At 40.8% G+C, this 23,444-nt stretch overlaps 1 protein-coding gene across 1 annotated transcript in view; it reads left to right on the top strand.

Annotated features, from left to right (window-relative positions):
* Positions 1-4,184: 4,184 nt before the first annotated feature.
* FGD4 (FYVE, RhoGEF and PH domain containing 4) overlaps positions 4,185-23,444 on the top strand; it is a 234,487-nt gene continuing 215,227 nt past the window's right edge. The window contains exon 1 of the mRNA XM_086401413.1: positions 4,185-4,767. Within this exon, the coding sequence (XP_086257539.1) occupies positions 4,491-4,767 (277 nt within the window). The 5' untranslated portion in view covers positions 4,185-4,490. The remainder of the gene's footprint in view (positions 4,768-23,444) is intronic.

Genomic DNA, 23,444 nt, shown 5'->3' with positions numbered 1-23,444 from the left:
TCTTTAAGTCAACAATTTTTCAGCCCCTAATACTACTACATAAAGTCAGTATAATTCATGCCTTTTAGTGACCTTTATTGCTTTAATGATATTTATATAAATTCCTACTCTGACAGCATCAAATAACTAATAAATTTATAATTCATTTACTGAGGAAATAACACAATTTACTATTAAAGCAAGAGAAATATTTTTCTTTCTCTAGGCCACAGGACTGGAAAAGGTCAGTTTTCATTCCAATCCCAAAGAAAGGCAATGCCAAAGAATGCTCAAACTACCGCACAATTGCACTCATCTCACACGCTAGTAAAGTAATGCTCAAAATTCTCCAAGCCAGGCTTCAGCTATAATACATGAACGATGAACTTCCAGATGTTCAAGCTGGTTTTAGAAAAGGCAGAGGAAACAGAGATCAAATTGCCAACATCAGCTGGATCATCGAAAAAGCAAGAGAGTTCCAGAAAAACATCTATTTCTGCTTTATTGACTATGCTAAAGCCTTTGACTGTGTGGATCACAAGAAACTGTGGAAACTTCTGAAAGAGATGGGACTATCAGACCACCTGATCTGCCTCTTGAGAAACCTATATGCAGGTCAGGAAGCAACAGTTAGAACTGGACATGGAACAACAGACTGGTTCCAAATGGGAAAAGGAGTATGTCAAGGCTGTATATTGTCACCCTATTTATTTAATTTATATGCAGAGTACATCATGACAAATGCTGGGCTGGAAGAAGCACAAGCTGGAATCAAGATTGCCGGGAGAACTATCAATAACCTCAGATATGCAGATGATACCACCCTTATGGCAGAAAGTGAAGAGGAACTAAAGAGCCTCTTGACGAAAGTGAAAGAGGAGAGGGAAAAAGTTGGCTTAAAGCTCAACATTCAGAAAATGAAGATCATGGCATCTGGTTCCATTATTTCATGACAAATAGATGGGGAAACAGTGTCAGACTTTATTTTGGGGGGCTCCAAAATCACTGCACATGGTGATTTCAGCCATGAAATTAAAAGACGCTTACTCCTTGGAAGGAAAGTTATGACCAACCTAGATGGCATATTCAAAAGCAGAGACATTATCTTGCCAACAAAGGTCCGTCTAGTCAAGGCTATGGTTTTTCCAGTAGTCATTTATGGATGTGAGAGTTGGACTGTGAAGAAACCTGAGCGCCGAAGAACTGATGCTTTTGAATTGTGGTGTTGGAGAAGACTCTTGAGAGTCCCTTGGACTGCTGTGATTCATGGGGTCGCAAAGAGTCAGACACGACTGAGTGACTGAACTGAACTGAATTGAGTGAGATTAAAATGAGTGAATCTGCTATAAAGTATTGATTTCTCTTAAATTCTAGTTTTGGAAGTGATGTTCTGCCAACAGCTGAAATTGCTTATTGATTTATATTTTTTCTCTTGAGTGTTCCTTTTTGGTTTTATCTTATTTATTAGGGACTAGACAAATCTGAGACTGGTTATGTTAAAATTAAATCAAATGTTTGTTTAAAACATTTTAATTAGAATTAAGAGACATAATATATACATAATTTTTGCTACACTAGAACATATAAAGATAATATTTAAGGAACGTGGATTAGTTTAGTCTTCTTATGCATTTTGCTAGTCTGATTTTGTGTTAATTCACAGCAAAGGGGTGATTCTGGGCTGCCAGCTCCTCTCCATATAGTGGCTCCACCATGGTTGAGGGCTCAGGTTCCCGCACTGGCCCCTTTGCATTCTTTGCAGTTGGAGAAGATGTCCAGTGTGCTAAAGTCAGGCCTGAAGGTGATACACATTACTTTTGCCCACAAAACTTTTTGAAGAATTTAGTTAGGTGGCTCCACCTAACCGTAAGGGAAGATTCAAATCAGTCTCTTTGTGTGCCTCAGGAAAAAGATAGATGATTTAGTCAGCATTCAGCAGTGTCTCAGTCACGGAGACATGGAGTATAAGGAACTATGTACTGCATGCATCTCTGTATTTCAGGACCCAGCACAGTTCTCATTCAATATATGGTAATGAATTATATTGCACTTTCTGTTGGCTATATAAACAAATAAAATAGCACATAAGGACTATATCATCATTTATAATGATTTTCAAAAATTTTGTTCTATTCTAGCCTATAATAACTTGAGATCAAATAAAGTTCTGTTGACCTATTTATTTAATGTTGCAAAAATATAGTCATCAAATGCAAAGTCCTTTAGAAATGGTTTCTATCAGAAAATAATAAGCATCATAACATTTAGAGGAAATGTCAGATGATGTATGAATGCCTGAAAATACGACATCCACTGTTGTGAACTAACATTATCTTAAGTAATGTGAACAACTTGAGCCAAAAAATAGAAATATGTATAATGTAAACAAGTTAAAATATCCAAATGAGGACGCATTAAACTACTGCCTTACATATGTCTGATAAGATATCTTTTTGCCCCATATAGGTATGTTTACTGCAGTTCTCCACAGAAAGAGTAAGCACCAATACTGAATAGTAGCAGGGAGGCAGTTAGGGGGAAATTTTTCATCAGTAGCCAGTTCTCTAAAAGAGAAGACTACCATCATCTTCTCACTTAAAAATAGGTCGCTCTGAAGCAGGTTGCTGCTGCTGCTGCTGCTGCTGCTAAGTCGCTTCAGTCGTGTCCGACTCTGTGGGACCCATAGACGGCAGCCCACCAGGCTCCCCCATCCCTGGGATTCTCCAGGCAAGAATACTGGAGTGGGTTGCCATTTCCTTCTCCAATGCATGAAAGTGAAAAGTGAAAGTGAAGTCGCTCAGTCGTGTCCGACTCTTAGCCACCCCATGGACTGCAGCCTACCAGGCTCCTCCATCCATGGGATTTTCCAGGCAAGAGTAGGTTGCTAGTATGGTATTATTGATTGCAACACCACCTTTTTTTTTTTTGCTCCCACCCCACATTGCCTTTTTATTGAACCAAATAAATTATGTTAAAAAACCTGCATTTAAGTTATAGTTAACTTATGCATACAGAAGTAAAACCTCTTTCATTATTTATATTTGAAAGCACTTGTTTAAATCACTTCTGACATCATATAGTGTAGTAGATAACACAATTACAGAGAAAGAGTAACAATAGTTACAATACAGTGATACAGGGATAATAAATCCAAAGGGAGCAAAAGCTCCTTTTAACAAGGTCAGAATGGATGCATTAAAAACTATGCATGTAGTTTCTTCTAAAGGGTACATTTATTGGAGTAATGGCCAAGGAGACTAAGACAGTTGAACTGCCTCCTAAAGGCTTCTTGAGGAGGACTGGGTTATGGGACATACTTCAGGGAGATGGAAGAGATGTTACCTGGGTGAAGGTCCATCTGAAAAAAATGTGGGGTGACTTTCAAGGTGGGAGTGATGGCTGGGGAATTCTTTCTGCTTCAGCTAGGATACTTTGAACGCTGCTCTTTCACCTCCTGTCTCTGTGGTTTTGTAACTCAGCCTCTTCACTTTAATGAATTCTAAAATGCAGGTAAGCAAACCAATGGAAAAAAAATTCAATTTACTATTTGGCTGACGCTTCTAAAAAATGACTTGACAAATTAAAGGATTCTGAAGAGCATTACTAACGAAGCCCCAAAAGTGTTTGTGGTGATGAAGGGGCTGATACTCTTCAGGAAACCTGCGGATCTTCAGCGCCACCTTTTCTTTTACTTTCACGCACCTTTTCACCTTTCTCTGTTTCTATGCTCCCGGCAAGATTTTTTGGTTGAGTGAGATAAGGCCAGACTTTGGGGCAGAGCCTCAGGTAAGTATTCTAGCTCTGCAGTACTAAGTGACCCAGTATAAGTTCCGCATCTTGGTTTCCTTATCTGAAATACTTACCTCACTGGGTAGCTCTACAACATAAGTAAGATCATTATCAAGGGCTCAGTAGCGTCTTGAGACACACGTGTGACCCTTGTCTTACGCGTCTGCGAGGATGGCAGGCGCTGTACCGAGTTCAGAGTAGCTGTTATGATCTCCTCTTTCCTCCGGAGCCCAGTGCGTGTGCCCCACCGGTGAGCACGGCTGACCTTCGGAACACTCCAGGTTTGCGTCGGCAGGTGAGCGCCCCCTTGGCTCCAGTCGGCCAGTGGCGGGGGAGGGGAGAAAGAAGCTGGAGGGGGCGGGGGAGAGGGGCGGAGCTGCCCGGGACGCTCCCGGCGGCACAGCGCGTCCTGGGCTACTGCCCGGGAGAGACGAGGAGGCGGCAGCGGCAGTGGCGCCCACAGGCCGAGCTGTCGGCGCTCTTGGGGGTCTGCCGGTGATTGATCCAGAGAGGAGTGGGTGGCGGTAGCCAGAACCCGCCGCTCTAGCGGCGGCGTCAGGTGAGAACGCTAGCCGCAGAGACTCGGGCGTGGCGGCTGCCGCACAGGGAGTCGGAGCCAAACTCGCGGCGCGGCCTTGCACGTCCTGGGAGGAAGGGACGCGGAGACACTTGCAGACGACTCGAAGCAGAAGTTACCCCTGTCCAGTCGCACGGAGCCTGTCATGCAAGCGACGCCCCCCTGGGTCAGGTCGCCCCTCAGGTGCCCGCCGAGCTCGCGCTCGCGGCTGGATGAGGGCGGGAGCGGGCGCCGAGCCGCAAATGAAAGCGGCCAGATGAGCGGCGAGGGCGACTACAACTTCAGGCGGGTGGCGATTCGGCGGAAGTCCAACCCCTCCTACCTGCCGCTCGGGACCCCGCGGCCCTGGAGTCGGCCGTCGTCGCACCTGGCTTGGGCCGAGTCGGCCACGTCCAGGGGCCAGGCCTTGGCAGACGCCCCAGGTAAGCGTGTCGGGAGGTAATGGTGGGCGGGGGCGTTGTCGCAGGTGAGGGACCGCCTTTGCCTGGCAGGTGCGTCGGGTCCGCAGCAGCCTTGGGCGCTGGCGCCGAGACCTTCCCGGGGGCCCGCGCCGGTCAGCCCAGCCACTTAGCTAATTGTCACCCTTCCCCCAAAAGTCCTACGCGGGAGCGCGCCTGGCGCCGATCTACCTGTCCTGGAGGTCACTTACTAGGGAATTCCGGAAGTAAAGGATAACTTAAAAATAAAAAGTTTGGTTAGGAATTAATAAGACCTGTTTTCTACATACTGAGGTTTAAGTTTTTTCTCTAAATTGCTTCGGGCAGACCTTGTGAAGGATTACTACAATGAATGCGGCAGGCTAGATCCACCCTGGTCTGGCGGACTCGTGTTTGAGTGACTTCGGACGAGCAATCCCGAATGCTCCAGTTTTCCCTTTTGAAAAAGACGCTGGAGTGTGGAAAACTGCTGATCTCTCAGAAGGAAACATATTCTTACTATCAAGAAATAGAATTTTATTGTGTTTTTGTGTTGTTAAATTAAGATGATCAGTAATGCGGTATTTTGAATTCTGAATTCTCATTGATTGTTAGTCTTGGAAGAAATCCTCAGACTGACCTATTCCAGCCCACAGTTTTTCTCCTTTTTTCTTTAAAGGCATTCTGTTCTCCCTAGGCAGGCTTGAAAGCTATGTAGGGCACACCAGGGATTTTTCTCTTGAATTGCGAAACTTTTTTTTAAAGTCCCTGCCCCCCGTTTTGCGCTCTTATTGTGCAAAAACCAGAGATGGCTTGTATATACACCAGTTATGAGGCAGAAACCTTATTTGAATGGCGGAAATAACAATTCTTTTATTCACTTACACTCATTTTATTCTTATTAAGCAAAGCTGTTATGATGGTTTAAATGTGAAGTACCGGAAATTAAAATTTTTTCTCTGTCCTTGTGCTGAAGCTGTAGTATTCACAGGGCAAAAAAACATGATGGATGATGACTTACAAATTTATAGCTACATTAGATAAGGGAAGAAATAATGATGTGAGAAAATATATAAGTGAAAGTTGCTCAGTCGTATCCGACTCTTTGCGACCCCATGGATTATACATATGCAGTCCATGGAATTCTCCAGGCTGCAATACTGCAGTGGGTAGCCTTTCCTTTCTCCAGGGGATCGGTAATTGAATCACAGTGCTTTAGCTCTTAATTTCCTTATCTTCAAAGTGAAGACTGGTGAAATAACCTCTAAAATCTCTTCCAGATTTAGATGTGAGTCACTCTAAAATGAATAGAAGAGGATTTTCTTCCATTTTAAGTGAAAGTTCATTACTTTGTTTTGGAGTTACTTATTTATCAATTTTTAAATTGTTTGAGCTACTTGATTTCTTAATCATCAGCAGTTTTCAATTTGAGGGTAAAGGGATCCAGTTTCTTTACATCATTATTACTTAAAATTACTGTTACTTAAAATCACATGCTTAGTTTCAAACTCTGAGTCCCTGAACAGAAGATGAATTTCTCTCCTAGAAATAGGAATGAGCCGTCTGTAAACCATTTCTACAAGGCAGCTGTGCCTTTAGAAGAGTCCTTTCTTCTTTTCTATTCTCTTTTTTCCTTAGGAGAAAATCCAGAACATTTTTTTTTTAATTGAGGGGGAGAACCTGCAATAACTTTTCTAGATCTGTTAGGCTGTCTCAGTATTGTTTAAAAGAACTCAAAAGTTTTTGTTGCCATTATTTTCAAGGTTGAAAATTAATCACTGTATGGAATAATTGTTTGTCTTTACCATAGTGTAATCTGTAGTATCTGTTGGAGAGTGATCTAATATTTTGCAAAGTAGTCTGAAACTATTCAGTTTGGTGAGATGAAAACATTTTAGAAATTGCTTCCTTTTTTGAGTCTTATCTGCCTCCCTATTAAGTTTTATCTGTTATCATTATATAAGTAAGATCCTCCCCTCATCAAAAAGTAAACCATGTTTAAATTTCCAAGAAATGCTAATTTACTCTGTAGTACCTAGAAAAATATTTATAAATGAAAACTACAACACTTAGACCCATTGCATATGTAGTAGATGTTACTCGTAATTGAAATGTTACTTTCTCTGTTGAAGAAGGAACAAAAACTGAAAGGTCAAGAATGTAGAGAATTCAGTTTAATGATGTTATGTTATATTCTATGAATGTGAAAGCCATTATTTTTAGAGTTCTCTGTTTTTTCTAAAAAAGAAAAAGAAGACAAGGTAATTAAATTAAGACATAGGCTTTGGGGTCATATAGCACCCAATTTCAAGTCCTTATACTGCCAGTTGTATGAATTGAATCAAGTTTTTTAATTTCTCAGTTTCTTCATCTGGACAGTGGAGATAACAGAACTTTATAAGATTGTGGGAAGGATAAAGTAAGCTTATATTGATGAATGTCTGACACAAAACAAGCAATACAGCACATAACAAGGAGTCATTATCCCATCTGTTTTCCAAAAAGTCTGGCGCTGGGACTGGCATGTAAGAGACACTGTAATTATTTCTTGAATGAATGAAAATCCTTCTCCTGTGATGTTCATACTATTTATTGAGTGCATTTTCTGTACTAAGAACTGTGGTTTGTGATACCACAGTTAAGTATGTGTAAGTATGTATGTGTGCGAATATATTTCACAACAATTTTAGTAGATAGGGAGTATTATGCTCATTTTCCAGCTGAAGAAATTAAAGCCCAGAAAGTTTTACTTAGCTTGCTTGGAACTTAAACTAGTACTTGTTTAGCTAGTTTCAAATTCAGGTATGCCTGGCATTAAAGGCAGTGCTCTTACCACACTTCACATAAAGCATGTAATTCCATTATGGTAAAAATATATATTTAACGGTATATTTTATATACACAGCAGAATGAAAATTTTCTTATTTTGTGTGTGTGCATGTGTTTTGGTTTTGGTCCAGCTTTTTTTCAGTTTTCCCTTTTTTCTTTTCCATAGTCTGAATATCCAAAGCCCTTGGGGTTGAGAGAGAGTTTATCTATTGAATATCATTGAAGGTAGCTTATCTCCTCAGTTATTCCTTAGTTTTATGAGAATCTTGAAGAATCTTTATTGAAGATGATTTTCTGTAGAAAATATATTTGCTTCTACTTCCAACCATGGCCACTTTGATTAGCCAAGCATTTCTCCGAAATTTAGCTCAAGTTTGCTGAGGGAAGATCAACATTGTTGTCATGAATTTTTCCACTTAGGTTTGGTGTAGGTTTACAGACTTCCCTTGGATGGAAGGCAGATATTTCCTGAAAGTGAAAGTGGCTCAGTCTTGTCTGACTCTTTGCGACCCCATGGACTATCGTGGCCAGAATAATGGAGTACGTAGCCTGTTCCCTTCTCCAGGGGATCTTCCCAACCCAGGGATTGAAGCCAGGCCTCCTGCATTGTGGGCAGATTCTTTATCAGCTGAGCCACCAGGGAAGCCCAAGAATACTGGAGTGGGTAGCCCATCCCTCCTCCAGGGGATCTTCCCGACTCCAGAATTGAACCAGGGTCTCCTGCATTGCAGGCGGATTCTTTACCAGCTGAGCTATCAGGGAAGTCCTAGGCCATTCTTTTTTCCAAGGTGTAACTCCTTCAATGTGGGTTCCAGGTTCAGTCTCTTTTGAGTTTCACAAGCTCAAGACCCATGTCCTGTCCTGCCAGAGCAGAAGTTCCTGGGCTCTAGGTTCTACCACCTAGGTTTAGGCTTATTGTTTTTTTTTTTTTTCTTTTTTACTCTTGTCCTTAGGAATTTCCTTTGTTTTCTTATGATTTCAGCAATGCATTTAAAAGTATATCTGTTGTAATTTATTCAGCATCTGGGTCCTTTGTGGTCAAGGGCTTTCCACACTATTTGATGTGCAGACTTCCTATAAGTAGATTTCCTTTTTCCAGTTCTCACCCTTGTTAGGATGGAAGGCAGATTTTTCCTGAAAGTGAAAGTGGTTCAGTTGTGTCTGACTCTTTGCAACCCCATGGACTATAGAGTCCATGGATTTCTCCAGGCCAGAATACTGGAGTGGGTAGCCTGTTTCCTTCTCCAGGGCATCTTCCCAACCCAGGGGTCTTTTTTCAACACATAATCCAATATCCTGTGCACTTTTTGAGGACTAATTTTACGTTTGTTGGAGAAGGGGGGATGAAGATTCAGGTTATAGCAGTAGGAGTAACTGTAGGTTTCTCAGGTGGCTCAGCAGTAAAGAATCTGCCTTCAGTGCAGGAGACACAGGTTCCATCCCTGGGTCAGACAGGTCCCCTGGCGAAGGAAATTGCAACCCACTCCAGTATTCTTGCCTTGGAAAATCCCATGGACAGAAGAGCCTGGCAGGAGTCCATGGCATCACAAAAGAGTTGGACATGACTTAGGGACTAAACAAAACAGTAAGAGTAATTGTTTTTATTGAATGCTGGTTGTGAACCAGGACTGTTTGTGTTTTACTTATTCTTATGACAGCACTGCAAGATAGATGGTATTATCATTTTAGAGGAAAGGAAAAACCAAGTTTCAGTGCTCTACAACCAGTCTAATCTTCTAAAGAGAATTTGAACCAGGTCTCTCTGATTCCAGGACTCACATGTTTATAATACTAGTTCTTAAGGTTTCTCAGGGCTTTGCAGGCAAAGTGCTGTGCAAGTACTGTGTTTCACATATGTTAGGGTTAGTGTTGTTTGTAGCAATAATGAATGCATATTATATTTGAAACAATGATCTAGGCAAACTATCTAAAGATTTATAATAAAGTGGTGATGGTGATCTTATCAGTTATTCTTAGAAGCTGCTTACGATTGACTTTGAAATAAGAAAAGTCCTTCAGAGGAACAGGAACCAGGAAGAGTTTTCTTATTTCTTGGAAGGTCAAGAGCAGTTTAAAGAGTAGTCAGTAGTCTTTCAGTGAGTAGCCACGTAAACTTGTGAACCTAGGAATGTTGAGAGAGTTTTAATTCATAGTTACATTTTTGCTTGCATTCCTTTCCTCTACTGAGAAAAACTTAGGGTCATGGATCCAACTGGTAACAGAGAAGACAACTTGAACCTATTGGGGTAGGAATTAGAGATTGGCTCAAGGCCATTACTTCTGTGCTTCTTGGGCATGTGGATTCGGTCTTAGTATAGTTAGGGTTTTATAGGCATGCTTTGCTTTATTGTATTTCAAAAATACTGTGTATTTTTTCTTTTTTTTTTTCCCACAAACTGAAGGTTTGTGGCAACCCCTGTGTCAAGCAAGTCTTTTGGCACTTTTTCCCCTACAGCATTGCTCACTTTGTGTCTCTGTGTCACATTTTGATAATTTTTGTGATATTTCAAACATTTTCATTATTATTATATTTGTTATGGTGATTTGTGAACAGTGATATATTTGATATTACTGTTGTAATTGTTGTGGGGCACCATGAACCTCATCCATAAAGACTATAAATGCATGTGTTCTAACTGCTTCACCAACTGGGCTTTCCCCTGTCTCTGTCCCTCTCCATGGGCCTCCCTATTTCCTGACACACAATACTGAAATTTGGCCATTTAATAACCCTAGTAGCCTCTAAGCATTCAAGTGAAAGGAAGAGTCACATGCCTCTCACTTTAAATCAAAAGCTAGATATAATTAGTGAGGAAAGCATGTTGAAAGCCAAGACAGGCTGAAAGACAGGCCCTTGTGCCAGTTTTGAACGCAAAAGGAAACTTCTTGAAATCAAGTGAGTCTTATTTCCGTGAATACCCATGGTAAGAAAGCAAAGCAATCTTACTGCTGATATGGAGAAAGTTGTAATGGTCTGAATAGAAGTTCAAGCCAGTCCCAACAATGCCTTAAGCCAAAGCCTAATCCAGAGCAAGGCCCTAACTCTCCTTAATTCTGTTAAGGCCAAGAGAGGTGAGGAAACTGTACAAGAAAAGTTGAAAGCAAGCAGAGGTTGGTTCATGATGTTTAAGAAAAGAAGTCATCTTCATAACATAAAAGTACAAGGTGAAATAGCAAGGATGACATAGAAACTGCAGCAACTTTTCCAGAAGATCTATCTCAGATAATTAATGAGGGTGGCTACACTAAACAACAGAGTGTCAATGTGGATGAAACAGCCTTCACTGGAGGAGGATGCTGTCTAAGACTCTCATAGCTAGAGAGAAGTCAGTGCCTGGCTTTGAATTTTCGAAGCACAGGCTGACCCTCTTGCTAGGGGCTAATCCAACTAGTTACTTGAAGTTGAAGCCATTGCTCATTTACCATTCTGAAAATCCTATGACTCTTTAGAATTATACTATATCCACTCAGTCTGGGCTTTAGGAATAGAACAACAAAGCCTGGATGACAGAACATCCATTTACAACAATGATTTACCGAATATTTTAAGCCCTACTTCTCAGAAAAAAAAATTCCTTTCAAAATATTACTGCTCATTGACAGTGCACCTGGTCACTCAAGAGCTCTGCTGGAGATGTTTATGTTGTTTTCATGCCTGCTAACACAGCATCCATTCTGCAGTCCATGGATCAAGGAGTCATTATTTCTTCTTCTTGTTCCTAAAATTAGTTAATTAATTTGGCTACACCTTGCAGCTTGTGGGATCTTAGTTTCCTGACCAGGGATTGAATCCATGCCCTCAGCAGTGAAAGTACCTAGTCCTCACCAGTGGACTACCAGGGAATTCCTATTTGCTTCTTTTTAAATCTCTTTTCTTGCTCTTGATTTTCGTACTTCACTGGATCTACAAGTTTATTCCTTTGACTAGCTCATTTTTGTCCTTTCTCTCTTCCAGCATTCCCATTTTCTCTTTCCCATTATTTCCTGCCTCCTCTATTCTTTGGTGGTGTCATCCACCCCCTGGGCTTCTTTTTCTTAATCTGTGTTGTTGCTGTTTAATCACTAAGTCTTGTCTGACTCTTTTGCGACCCCGTGGACTGTAGCCCACCAGGCTCCTCTGTCCATGGGATTCTCCAGGCAAGAATACTAGAGTGGGTTGCCATTTCCTTCTCCAGGGCATCTTCCTGACCCAGGGATGGAACCCACATCTCCTGCTTGGCAGGCTGATTCTTTACCACTGAACCACCCCGGCTGGATAAATGTAAATGTCCTGAGGCCACCAAACTTCAACTCCTTTTTCTGCTGCAGTCTAGCCCCCTCCTCCTGACTTTCTTAGAGGTATTATTAACCTGGCTTTACCAGGCTTCAAAGTTTATTTTAAATCTACTCTTTCCTCTTATCTACTTGCCACCCAGTCAGCCACCAGTTGTTATTGAGTCTCCATGTCATGATGATGGCCTTTGTCTTATTTCAGGCTGCTTCTCTCACCAACTATCCATTTTACATTAGTGCCCCCAGCCCCCAATTAATTTTTTTTAATCTGGGTGTTGGTTATATTCTTCACATAGTCAAAAACTTTCTATGGCTCCTAACTGTCTGTTATTGATGTTTATAATGGAATACTCTATATTCAAAACTGATCACTTTAGTGACTGGTTGGTTAAACCTTTACCAGTAACCTTTTAGTATAGAGATGGACCTTTTGAAATTCATGCAAGTGTTTAATCTTATTTGAACTATTAAACCTGGAATAGTCATGCATTAGGCACACACTTTAGGAGTTGTGAATCTGAGTGTTTTCAGGAATAAATTTGTCATTGTAGAGTACTATCTAGAATTAACCTGTCCTTGGAATGCAAGTTAATAGTGAGTGGAATTAGCACCAGCAAGTACTCTGAGAGCCCATGATCAATTTTATATCATTGCCTCACTTATGCAGGAATAGAGTGCATAGAAACCCAGTCGCTGTGCCAGTCTCACACACATACCCGTTCACTGAAATTAAGCTGTCAACTTCACCATCTGCAGCATCTGCAGACACCAGGGAGCTGCTTCCATTCTGGGGACTGCACTGAGTCCCAGTGAAGCCTCGTTGCAGAGAAGTATCCAGCCTGCTCTGCAAGGCTGGGTTGTTCTCTGGGGCCTCTGGCAGGATTTTGTGTTAGGCCAAGTGTTAATAGTAGCCTTTAAAAGTTCTATGACTGTACCATATATTATTTTATTTTTAAAACGTAATGTTAATGAGCACATTTAGGAGGCCAAAAAGTCAGGATGTAGAACCACATAAATTATATGATACCTCAACTGAAGAATACTGTGGGGTTATTACCTATAATTTCAAGTGCAGTGTTCTATGTGTGGGAGGTTCTCAAGTTATGGACAAATTTAATTAAAATTAATTACTAACAGCCATTTGTAGAAAATTACAGCTTTCAAACAGAGTCATCTTTACTTCCTCTGTAGAAAATTGACTAATGAAATATTTTTTTCCCCTAAAACATGCTATCTTAATGCTGTCATATTGATGATGTACCAGTATTGATAAGTGGTGTTGGGAATCCAGAGATTTGGGAATAAGACAAATGCCTTGACCTACACAAATTCCTAGACAAGTTTCCTAGACAAATTTCCATCCTAGAAGGGGGGAAATGATATATAATAAACAGCAGGGCATAAGGTCATGTGAGGGTAAGAGCAGAGATCAGAGTGGTCACATTACTGAGGAAGGCGCATGTCTGACTGTGTTGCGTCCACACTGTATGGAAGCCTACACATCTGACACGTGCCTTTGAAGTCACCTGTGAGCCCGTGTGCTGGCTCATGCTGATTGGAGCACCTTCCTGCTGACACAAGCTGGAAATCCATAGCAAGTTGGAAAAACAAATCCACCCACAGGTTTCCATTCAGACCCATAAGCCAATTAACGTATTAGTATTTCTGTGTTCTCTTTTCAGATCCATATATCCTTCATTAGAAATTTTGCCTCTTAAGATCCCACTAAAGCTGGATCTTTTGGCTCTTCAAGAAGTATTTCAATGTTTACTCTGGACAGCCAGTTGTGTTGGGGCCTAGAAATCAAGGTGAGAAGAAGACACTATAGTGGTTTAAAAGACTGTGGGCTCTGGAGTTAAATTGACTGGGTTTGGATTCTTCTCTAGTAATTAACTGGGTGATTTGGAATTCTTTTTGACTCAGTTTCCTAATCTATAAAATGGTAGTAACGTATATTACCTACATCATGGAGTCGTTAGAAGAATAAAATGGTTTTTAAAGGGCTTAGAACAGTGCTCGGGAAATGTTCAAATAATAACTTCTTTGGTATTTTTGTTGGGATTAACACAAATCTACCCTCAGTCTGGGTTTCTTTTTGCATTTTACGTGTATCTGATCTAGCACTGTCTCCCTGGATGTGATGGGTTGTTTACACTTGTACCTATAGAGTACAAGTTACTGCCCAAAATGTAAGTAAGCTCTTCTAGGCACATATCTTCCCACCCTCTTTATCCACTTCCTGCTTAGCCCTCTGCTCCGCTTTGTTCTTATTCAGTTGCTAAGTCCGGTCCACCTCTTTGCGACCCCATGAAGTGAAACACGCCAGGCTTCCCTTTCCTTCACCCTCTCCCGGAGTTTGCTCAAACTTGTGTCCATTAAGTCTATGATGCTATCCAACCATCTCATCCTCTGCCACCTCTTCTCTACTTACCCTCAATCTTTCCAACATTAAGGTCTTTTCCAGTGAGTCAGCTCTTTGCATCAGGTGGCCAAAGTATTGGAGCTTCAGCTTCAGCATCAGTCTTTCCAGTGAATGTTCAAGGTTGAATTCCTTTAAGATTGACTGGTTTGATCTCCTTGCTGTCCAAGTGATTCTCAGGAGTCTTCTCCAGCACCACAGTTTGAAAGCATCAATTCTTTGGCACTCAGCCTTCTTTATTGTCCATCTCTCACATCTGTACATGACTACTGGAAAAACCATAGCTTTGACTGTATGGACCTTTGTCGGTGAAGTGATGTCTCTGTTTTTTAATATGGTGTCTAGGTTTGTCATAGCTTTTCTTCCAGGGAGCAAGCATCTTAATTTCATAGCTGCAGTCACCATCTGCAGTGATTTTGGAGCCCCAAAAAATAAAGTCTCTGTTTCCATTTTTTCCCTTCTATTTGTCATGAAGTGACATGATGCTGGATGCCATGATCTTCGTTTTTTAAATGTTGGGTTTTAAATCAGCCTTCTCACTCTCCTTTTTCACTTTCATCAAGAGGTTCTTTAATTCCTCTTCGCTTTCTGCCATAAGGATGGTGTCATCTGCCTATCTGAGATTATTGATATTTCTCCTGGCAATCTTGATTCCAGCTTGTGCTTCATTCAGCCCGGCATTTTGCATAATGTACTCTGCATATAAGTTAAACAAGCAGGGTGACAGTATACAGCCTTGATGTACTCCTTTCGCTATTTGGAACCAGTCCATTGTTCCATGTCCAGTTCTAACTGTTGCTTATTGACTTGCATACAGATTTCTCAGTAGGCAGGTAAGGTGGTCTGGTATTCCCATCTCTTGAAGAATTTTCCACAGCTTGTTGTGATCCACACAGTCAAAGGCTTTAGCGTAGTCTATGAAGCAGAAGTAAATGTTTTTCTGTAGCTCTCTTGCTTTTTCTGTTATCCAATGGATATCGGCAATTTGATATCTGCCTTTTTAAAATCCTTTTTAAAAGCTTTTCTAAATCCAGTTTGAACATCTGGAGTTTCTCGGTTCACATACTGTTGAAGCCTATCTTGGAGAATTTTGAGCATTATTTTGCTAGCGTGTGAAGTGAGTGCAGTTGTATGGTAGTTTGAACATTCTTTGGCATTGCCTTTCTTTGGGATTGGAATGAAAACTGACTTTTTCCGGTCCTGTGGCCACTGCTGAGTTTTCCAAGTGGCAGAATAGAAGGACATGCTCTCGTCTTCTCCTGTGAGAACTCCAAAATTGCAACTAACCATTGAATAACCATTGACAGGGGAATGTTGGATCCCACCAAAAAAAGATACCCCACATCCAAGGGCAAAGGAGAAGTCCCAACAAGACAGTAGGAGAGCCGAAATCACGTTTAGAATCAAACCTCATGCCCGCCAGAGATGCTCTGAGGGCTCAAACAAAACCTTGTGCACACCAGGACCCAGGGGCCCCACAAGAGACTGAGCCAGACCTGCCTTTGAGTGTTTGAGTGTCTCCTGCTGAGGTGCAGGTCAGCACTGGCCTGTGACAGGGATGGTGCTCTCACTGCAACAGACCTGGGAGGCACGGCATGTGAATCCCACCATAGAGCCACTGAGCAGACAACCCACAGACTGGCAGTTATACCAGAGAAGTTCCTGCACTGTTGTGAAAGTTTTAGGGCCCACAAGAGATTTCCCAACCTGGTGATCTGGCAAAGGGACTGAGAACCTCCAGAGAATTTGACTTTGAAGCCAGTGGGATTTGATTACAGGACTAGGGAAACAGACTCTTGGAGATCAGAAACAAAACCTTGTGTGCATCAGGACCCAGAAGAAAGGAGCAGTAACCCCACAAGAGACTAAGACAGACTTGCCTGTGAGTGTCCAGGAGTCTCCAGTGTAGGCATGGGTCGACATTGGCCTGCCGTGGGTTCAAGGGCACTGAATACAACAGCCCTGACATAAGTCCTTTTGAAGGAGGTTGCCATTACCTCTGCCATACTGAGGCCAAACTACAGGGAGAGAACACAGTCCCACCATCAACAGAAGATTGGATTAAAGATTTATTGAGCATGGCCCCAGGGCTTCCCTAGTGGCTCAGACAGTAAAGAGTCTGCCTGCAATGAGGGAGACCTGGGTTGGATCCCTGGGTTGGGAAGATCTCCTGGAGAAGGAAGTGGAACCCACTCCAGTATTCTTGCCTGGAAAATCCCATGGATGGAGGAACCTGGCAGGGTACACACCATGGGGTCGCAAAGAGCCCATCGGAGTAAAACCCAGATTTCCCCTTTTCCTGAGTATTTTTCTTCTACTCTCCTAGAAAAAAAATCCTTCTGAATTCATTCCTGCCAGCCACCTCAACTTCTTGACTAAATTTCTCCTTGTATTCCCTGTGCCTGCCCCACCAGTCCCTAAATTGAGCCATTCATTGCCATTGCTCCTCAAAGTCCACTCAAGGGCTCAGTAAATATTGGGTCAACAGAAGAACCCAAAGCAGCACATCATATCTTGGTTCAGCATACGAATTTTCTGACAATGCTGACAGAATACGGAATTGATTTCATCTGATGGATGTGGATTCCCTATGAAAATATTCAAAGAGAGGCAAGACGCCTTGGTGCCTGTAGCGTAGACAGAATGTCAGATGTAACCTTTTCTGACCAGTAATCCCAGCTTGCATACTAAAATGTTCTGTCAGTGATCTTAGCTGTCCTTCTGCATCTACACCATTCATGTACTCTTTTATCAAGAATATGTACTGATTTTGTGCAGGAGTGTATCATTAGGAAAGGCATGGGAATAGTATACTTTGTTCTCTTTGAGGTTTCATGGACTAGATGTCCCTTTTAGTGTAACAGTTCTGATTATTCCTGGCATCCTTTCTGATACTGTGATACGTCTTGGCACAAGAGTTTGTGCTGGAGTTTGTAGGCCCTGGGTTGCTCCTCCACTAAAAGGCCTCAGGATGCTTTGTTACATTGTCAATAGTTTCATTACCTTACATTTGTCATTTCCAGTTCCTGGTGTCCTCTCCTTAAGCAGCCTTTTTTGTCTTTGCTTGTTATTTCTCACTATTAGGGAGCTAAGATTAAACTTCAGCTCTTAACCACTGTACTTTCCTACCTCAATAAATTTCTTATTGCCAGTTTTTTAATATCTCTAAATATAAGAATACTAATTATTGATCTTTAGTAATGGGAAAGACACTGTTTCTGATATTTTTATCCAGTTTATCCAGAGTCTTAAAAAGGGCAACTCTGGTCAACTATAGCAAATGAGGAAGGGGAAAAAAAGACATATCAAGGAAAAGGAGAAACAGTCTTAGAAACAATTCTGAAGATGGAAACAAAGCATGGCTTTCTGGTCTTTGCTGTGCAACCAGACCTCTTGGGAATACTTGCCTAATTCAGGCTACATCTCATTAGCAAGGTGATGGTTATATACTGAACTTTGAAATTATGTAAATAGTGTTAATTTTCAGGAATCCTGTTAAATTTGAGGTGTTCTGCAAAAAAGAGGCAAAACTGCATTTCTCCTCTTTTACCCCATTTAAAAAGGCTATAATGAGTGGCTGTATAATAGAAAGTATAGAATAATATAGAGTGTATATCTTAACATAATACATATCAATACAGTATACATATACAGGTGTATGTATGTAGTATTAATATATCAATACCATGATCCTGTTGGTATGTGTTGGCAAACCACTTTCGTTTTTTTAATTAAGAAAATTATGCATAGCTCTTTCACTCTTTAAACATCTTGGTATAATAAAAACTTGAATGTGAGTAGTTATACTGAGAGAGGCTGTCTCCCATAGAAGAACTAGGGAACTGACTAGGGTGCTAATTAGAGGCCCTTATTGTCCTTTTACAGAAAGCAGTAAACTCAGGCCACTGGTTATGAAAACTGTGAAAAGAAGGGAAGAGAAGGATTCAGGAGGAAGCAGGGAGGAAACTGCCAATGATGGCAGTCATTGTTCTAAAGTCAGCGTGGTGCCCAGTATAAGCTCATTTTCATGGAGAATTAATGCCCATTTCTGAGTTTTGGCACTGAATGACTGACTTGTATATTTTTGTTAACCTGGGAGATTTGCCTTAACCACATTGTGGGCATTGGGGAGGTAGAAAAAAGAAATAGAAAATTAAAAGATATTCACATAACCCCCACCTTCAGTGGCAGCAGTCATCAAACCATGTCTGAAGGCCTCTGATGAGCCAACTGGCAGGGATGGGGCCAGTGCTTCTCTTCCTCATGGTCTTGATGGTGGTTCATTTCTGTAAACGTCCATCTATAACTGATGCACTAAATGACATATTTCAGAACAGTCATTCCTGTATGACTTTTGTTAATTGTTCATTTCTGGCGTAAATTCCTGGGTCACTGCAATTTATATTTTTTCATCTGGAAAAGGGATTTTTACTCTCACTCCTTAGTTTGGATCTCAAAGCTAGTTCCTTACAGTTAGTTCCTTCAAATGCTATAGTGTTTCATTCAGAAAATAAACTTTTTATGGACATTGAGAAAAGTTTAGTAGTTTATGTCTGCTTATTTTCCTTTATTCAGAAACTGCCACTCTCAGAATAGGTTAAACAAGAATAATTTTCCTTTATTAATTTTTTCTTTTAATATTTTCATTTTGTTCTTGTGTTAAATACACAACTTTTTATTGTAGACTTAAAAGTCTCGACTAACAGGAAATTTTAGTCAGTTGAAATCTTACTTTCAGTGTTTAAAATGTATTGAATTCATCTACTTCACATTTTTACTTAAATATACCTTCGCATTGGGGCTATTCCCTGGTCACCATATTTAAAATTGGAAGGCCCACTCCTCTACTCCTTTCAGTTCAGTTGCTCAATTGTGTCTGACTCTTTGCGACCCCATAAATCTCAGCATGCCAGGCTTCCCTGTCTATCAGCAACTGCTGGAGCTTGTTCAAACTCATGCCCATTGAGTCGGTGATGCCATCCAACCATGTCATCCTCTGTCATCCCCTTCTCCTCCTGCCTTCAATCTTTCCCAGCATCAGGGTCTTTTCCAATGAGTCAATTCTTCTCATCAGGTGTCCAAAGTATTGGAATTTCAACTTCAGCACCAGTCCTTCTGATGAATATTCAGGACTGATTTCCTTTAGGATTGACTGGTTTGATCTCCTTGCAGTCCAAGGGACTCTTAAGAGTCTTCTCCAGTACCACAGTTCGAAAGCATCAGTTCTTCGGTGCTCAGCTTTTTTTATAGTCCACCCCTCACATCCAAACATGACTACTGGAAAAACCAAGCTTTGACTAGATGGATGTTTGTTGGCAAAGTAATGTCTCTGCTTTTGAATATGCTGTCTAGGTTGGTCATAGCCTTTCTTCCAAGGAGCAAGCATCTTTTAGTTTATGGCTGCAGTCAGGATCTGCAGTGATTTTGGAGCCCAAGAAAATAAAGTCTGTCACTGTTTGCATTGTTTCCCCATCTATTTGCCATGAAGTAATGGGACCAGAAGCCATGATCTTCATTTTTTGAATGTTGAGTTTTAAGCCAGCTTTTTCACTCTCCTCTATCGGAGCTGTTTAGTTCCTCTTCACGTTCTGCCATAAAGGTGGTGTCATCTGCATATCTGAGGTTATTGATATTTCTCCCGGCAATCTTGATTCCAACTTCTGTTCATCCAGTCTGGCATTTCGCATGATGTACTCTGAATATAAGTTAAATATTTAGTGTGACAATATACAGCCTTGATGTACTCTTTCCCAATTTGGAACCAGTCCATTGTTCCATGTCTGATTCTATTACTTCTTCACCTACATACAGATTTTCAGAAGGCAGATAAAGTAGTCTGGTATTCCAATTTCTTTAAGAATTTTTCAGTTTGTTGTGATCCACACAGTCAAAGGCTTTGGTGTAGGCAGTGAAGCAGAAGTAGATGTTCTTCTGGAATTCTCTTGTTTTTTCTATGATCCACTGGATATTGGCAATTTGATCTCTGGTTTCTCTGCCTTTTCTAAACCAGCTTGAACATCTGGAGGTTCTCAGTTCACATACTGTTGAAGCCTAGCTTGGAGAATTTTGAGCATTACTTTGCTAGTGTGTGAGATGAATGTAATTGTGTGGTAGTTTGAACATTCTTTAGCATTGCCTTTCTTTCTTCCCTGGTGGCTCAGACGGTAAAGCATCTGCCTGCAATGCAGGAGACCTGGGTTCGATTTCTGGGTCGGGAAGATCCCCTGGAGAAGGAAATGGCAATCCACTCCAGCACATTTGCCTGGAAAATCCCATGGACGGAGGAGCCTGATAGGCTACAGTCCATGGGGCCACAAAGAGTCAGACACGACTGAGCGAGTTCACTTCTTTGGAATTGGAATGAAAACTGGCCTTTTCCAGTCCTGTGGCCATTGCTGAGTTTTCCAAATTTGCTGGCATATTGAGTGCAGTGCTTTCACAGCATCATCTTTTAGGATTTGATATAGCTCAACTGGAATTCCATCACCTCCACTAACTTTGTTTGTAGTGATGCTTCCCAAGGCACACTTGACTTTGCATTTCAGGATGTCTGGCTCTAGGTGCATGATCACACCATCGTGATTATCTAGGTCATTTATCTTTTTTGTATAGTTGTTCTGTGTATTCTTGCCACCTCTTCTTAATATCTTCTGCTTCCTAGATCCATACCATTTCTGTCCTTTATTGTGCCCATTTTGCATGAAATGTTCCCTTGGTATCTCTGATTTTCTTGAAGAGATCTCTAGTCTTTTCCATTCTATTGTTTTTGTTTATTTCTTTGCATTGAGCTCTGAGGAAGGCTTTCTTATCTCTTCTTGCTATTCTTTGGAACTCTACCTTCAGATGGGTTAATCTTTCCTTTTCTCCTTGCCTTTCACTTTTCTTCTTTTCTTGGCTATTTGTAAGGCCTCCTCAGACAACCATTTTGCCTTTTTGCATTTCTTTTTCTTGAGGATGGTTTTGATCACTGCCTCCTGTACAATCTACGAACATCCATCCATAGTTCTTCAGGCACTCTGTCTATCATCAGATCTAATCCCTTGAATCTATTTCTCACTTCCACTGTATGATCGTAAGGGATTTGATTTAGGTCACACTTGAATGGTCTCCTGGTTTTCCCTACTTTCTTCAATTTAAGTCTGAATTTTTCAATAAGGAATTCATGATCTGAACCACAATCAGCTCCCGGTCTTATTTTTGCTCACTGAATAGAGCTTCTCCGTCTTTGGCTGCAAAAATATAATCAGTCTGATTTCCATATTGACCATCTGGTGATGTCCATGTGTTGAGTCATCTCTTGTGTTGTTGGAAGAGGATGTTTGCTATGACCAGTGTGTTTTCTTAGAAAAATTCTATTAGCCTTTGCTCTGCTTCATTTTGTACTCCAAGGTCAAACTTGCTTCTTACTCCAGGTATGTCTTGACTTCCTACTTTTACATTCCAGTCCCCTCTGATGAAAAGGACATCTTTTTTGGTGTTAGTTCTAGAAAGTCTTGTAGGTCATCATAGAACTGTTCAACTTTAGGTTCTTCGGCATTAGTGGTTGGGGCATACATAGACTTCGATTGCTGTGATGTTGAATGGTTTGCCTTGGAAACGAATAGAGATCATTCTGTTGTTTTTGCTACTGCAGTCAAGTACTGCATTTCATACTCTTTGGTTGACTATAAGAACTACTCCATTTCTTCTAAGGGATTCTTGTCCAAGTAGTAGATCATCTGAATTATATTTGCCCATTCTGGTCCATTTTAGTTCACTGATTGCTAAAATGTCGATATTCACTCTTGTCATCTCCTATTTGACCAGTTCCAATTTACCTTGATTCATGGCCCTAGCATTCCAGGTTCCTATGCAGTATTGTTCTTTACAGCATTGGACTTTACTTCCTTCACCAGTCACATCTACAACTGGGCATTGTTTTCACACTGATCACTTTCACTTGTGGAAGCCATGTGGCCTAGAATCAACAGGTTTCACATTCACAGATGCCTTTGTTGTTGTTGTTGTCGTCGTCGTTAAGTTGCTATGTTTTTTCTGACTCTTTTGTGTCCACATGGTCTGTAGTCTTCCAGGCTCCTCTGTCCATGGATTTCCCAGGTAAGTATGCTGGAGTGAGTTGTCATTTCCTTCTCCAGGGAATAAGCTGTTGATGGGATTAAGAAATACCAGGGATTGAACCCATATCTCCTGCATTGGCACGTGGGTTCTTTACCACTGAGCCACCAGGGAAGCCCAGCAGATGCCTTTATTTGCTTCTAACATCTTTCAAAGAGAAATTACATTAACATGTCATATGAATTCCCCATTACCCTTTTGGATATTTTCTATCTGACCAGTGCCTTTTCATTTTCAGCTAAAGTGAAATATCTTTTCTAGGTGCACTATCCTGCTATCACGCATTATTTCACTCTGTCATCCTAGATATCACATATATGTATATAGCAGGTATATACCTTTTGTTACTGTGAAAATTATTTTTCACAATTTTATTGCTCTCTGATATGGCAGGTAGGAATGTGTTCTTGAATTGTTTCTTCACATCTTAGAAAACATTAATTCTTACTTGCTTCATAGAAATGGTTTGGAAATAGAGTATCTTTTAAAACTGTGGTTTCATGGGTCATTCCTGACATAACAGTATTAACCTCTAGGACATCAGCCCAACTTGAAAAAGGAAAGAGTATCTGCTCTTAAAATAATGTGGAAAGCTCTGTACTTTATTTATGGTAGCCTTCACTCAGCAAATTCTTTAATGAACTTGATTTTAATTTTTTCACTGTTTATGCATGGCAAATAAAATGCCACAAAAGAGAAAAGGGATGACAGTTGATATGATGGGAAGTGGCTACAGGAGTGTGGTTTTAGACATGACAGTGGAAATTGTCTGACAGTCTGGTATCAAGAGTAGAAATAGCTTTCAATACCACCCATTATTTCAGTAATGGTAGTCATAAATATATCCTTTTCCTCAAAAATGTTGAACAATATTCAGCATTGTAGAAAATGAGTTAGTATTTAATTTCCTAGAAATTTCAACTGAAATATTTTTCAACTATAGTTTCATATACCAGTATAGTATACATATATACATATAGTGTAATTCATATACATATATAATGTAAAATAATTAGAAATAGTGTTCTGACCATTATATTAATATCAC

Source organism: Bos grunniens, chromosome 5, assembly GCF_055505025.1.
Source record: "Bos grunniens cultivar Pamir isolate PY7600 chromosome 5, Bosgru_T2T1.0, whole genome shotgun sequence".
In the NCBI taxonomy this organism is placed as follows: Eukaryota; Metazoa; Chordata; class Mammalia; order Artiodactyla; family Bovidae; genus Bos; species Bos grunniens.
This window is presented reverse-complemented; position numbering and strand designations above follow the sequence as displayed.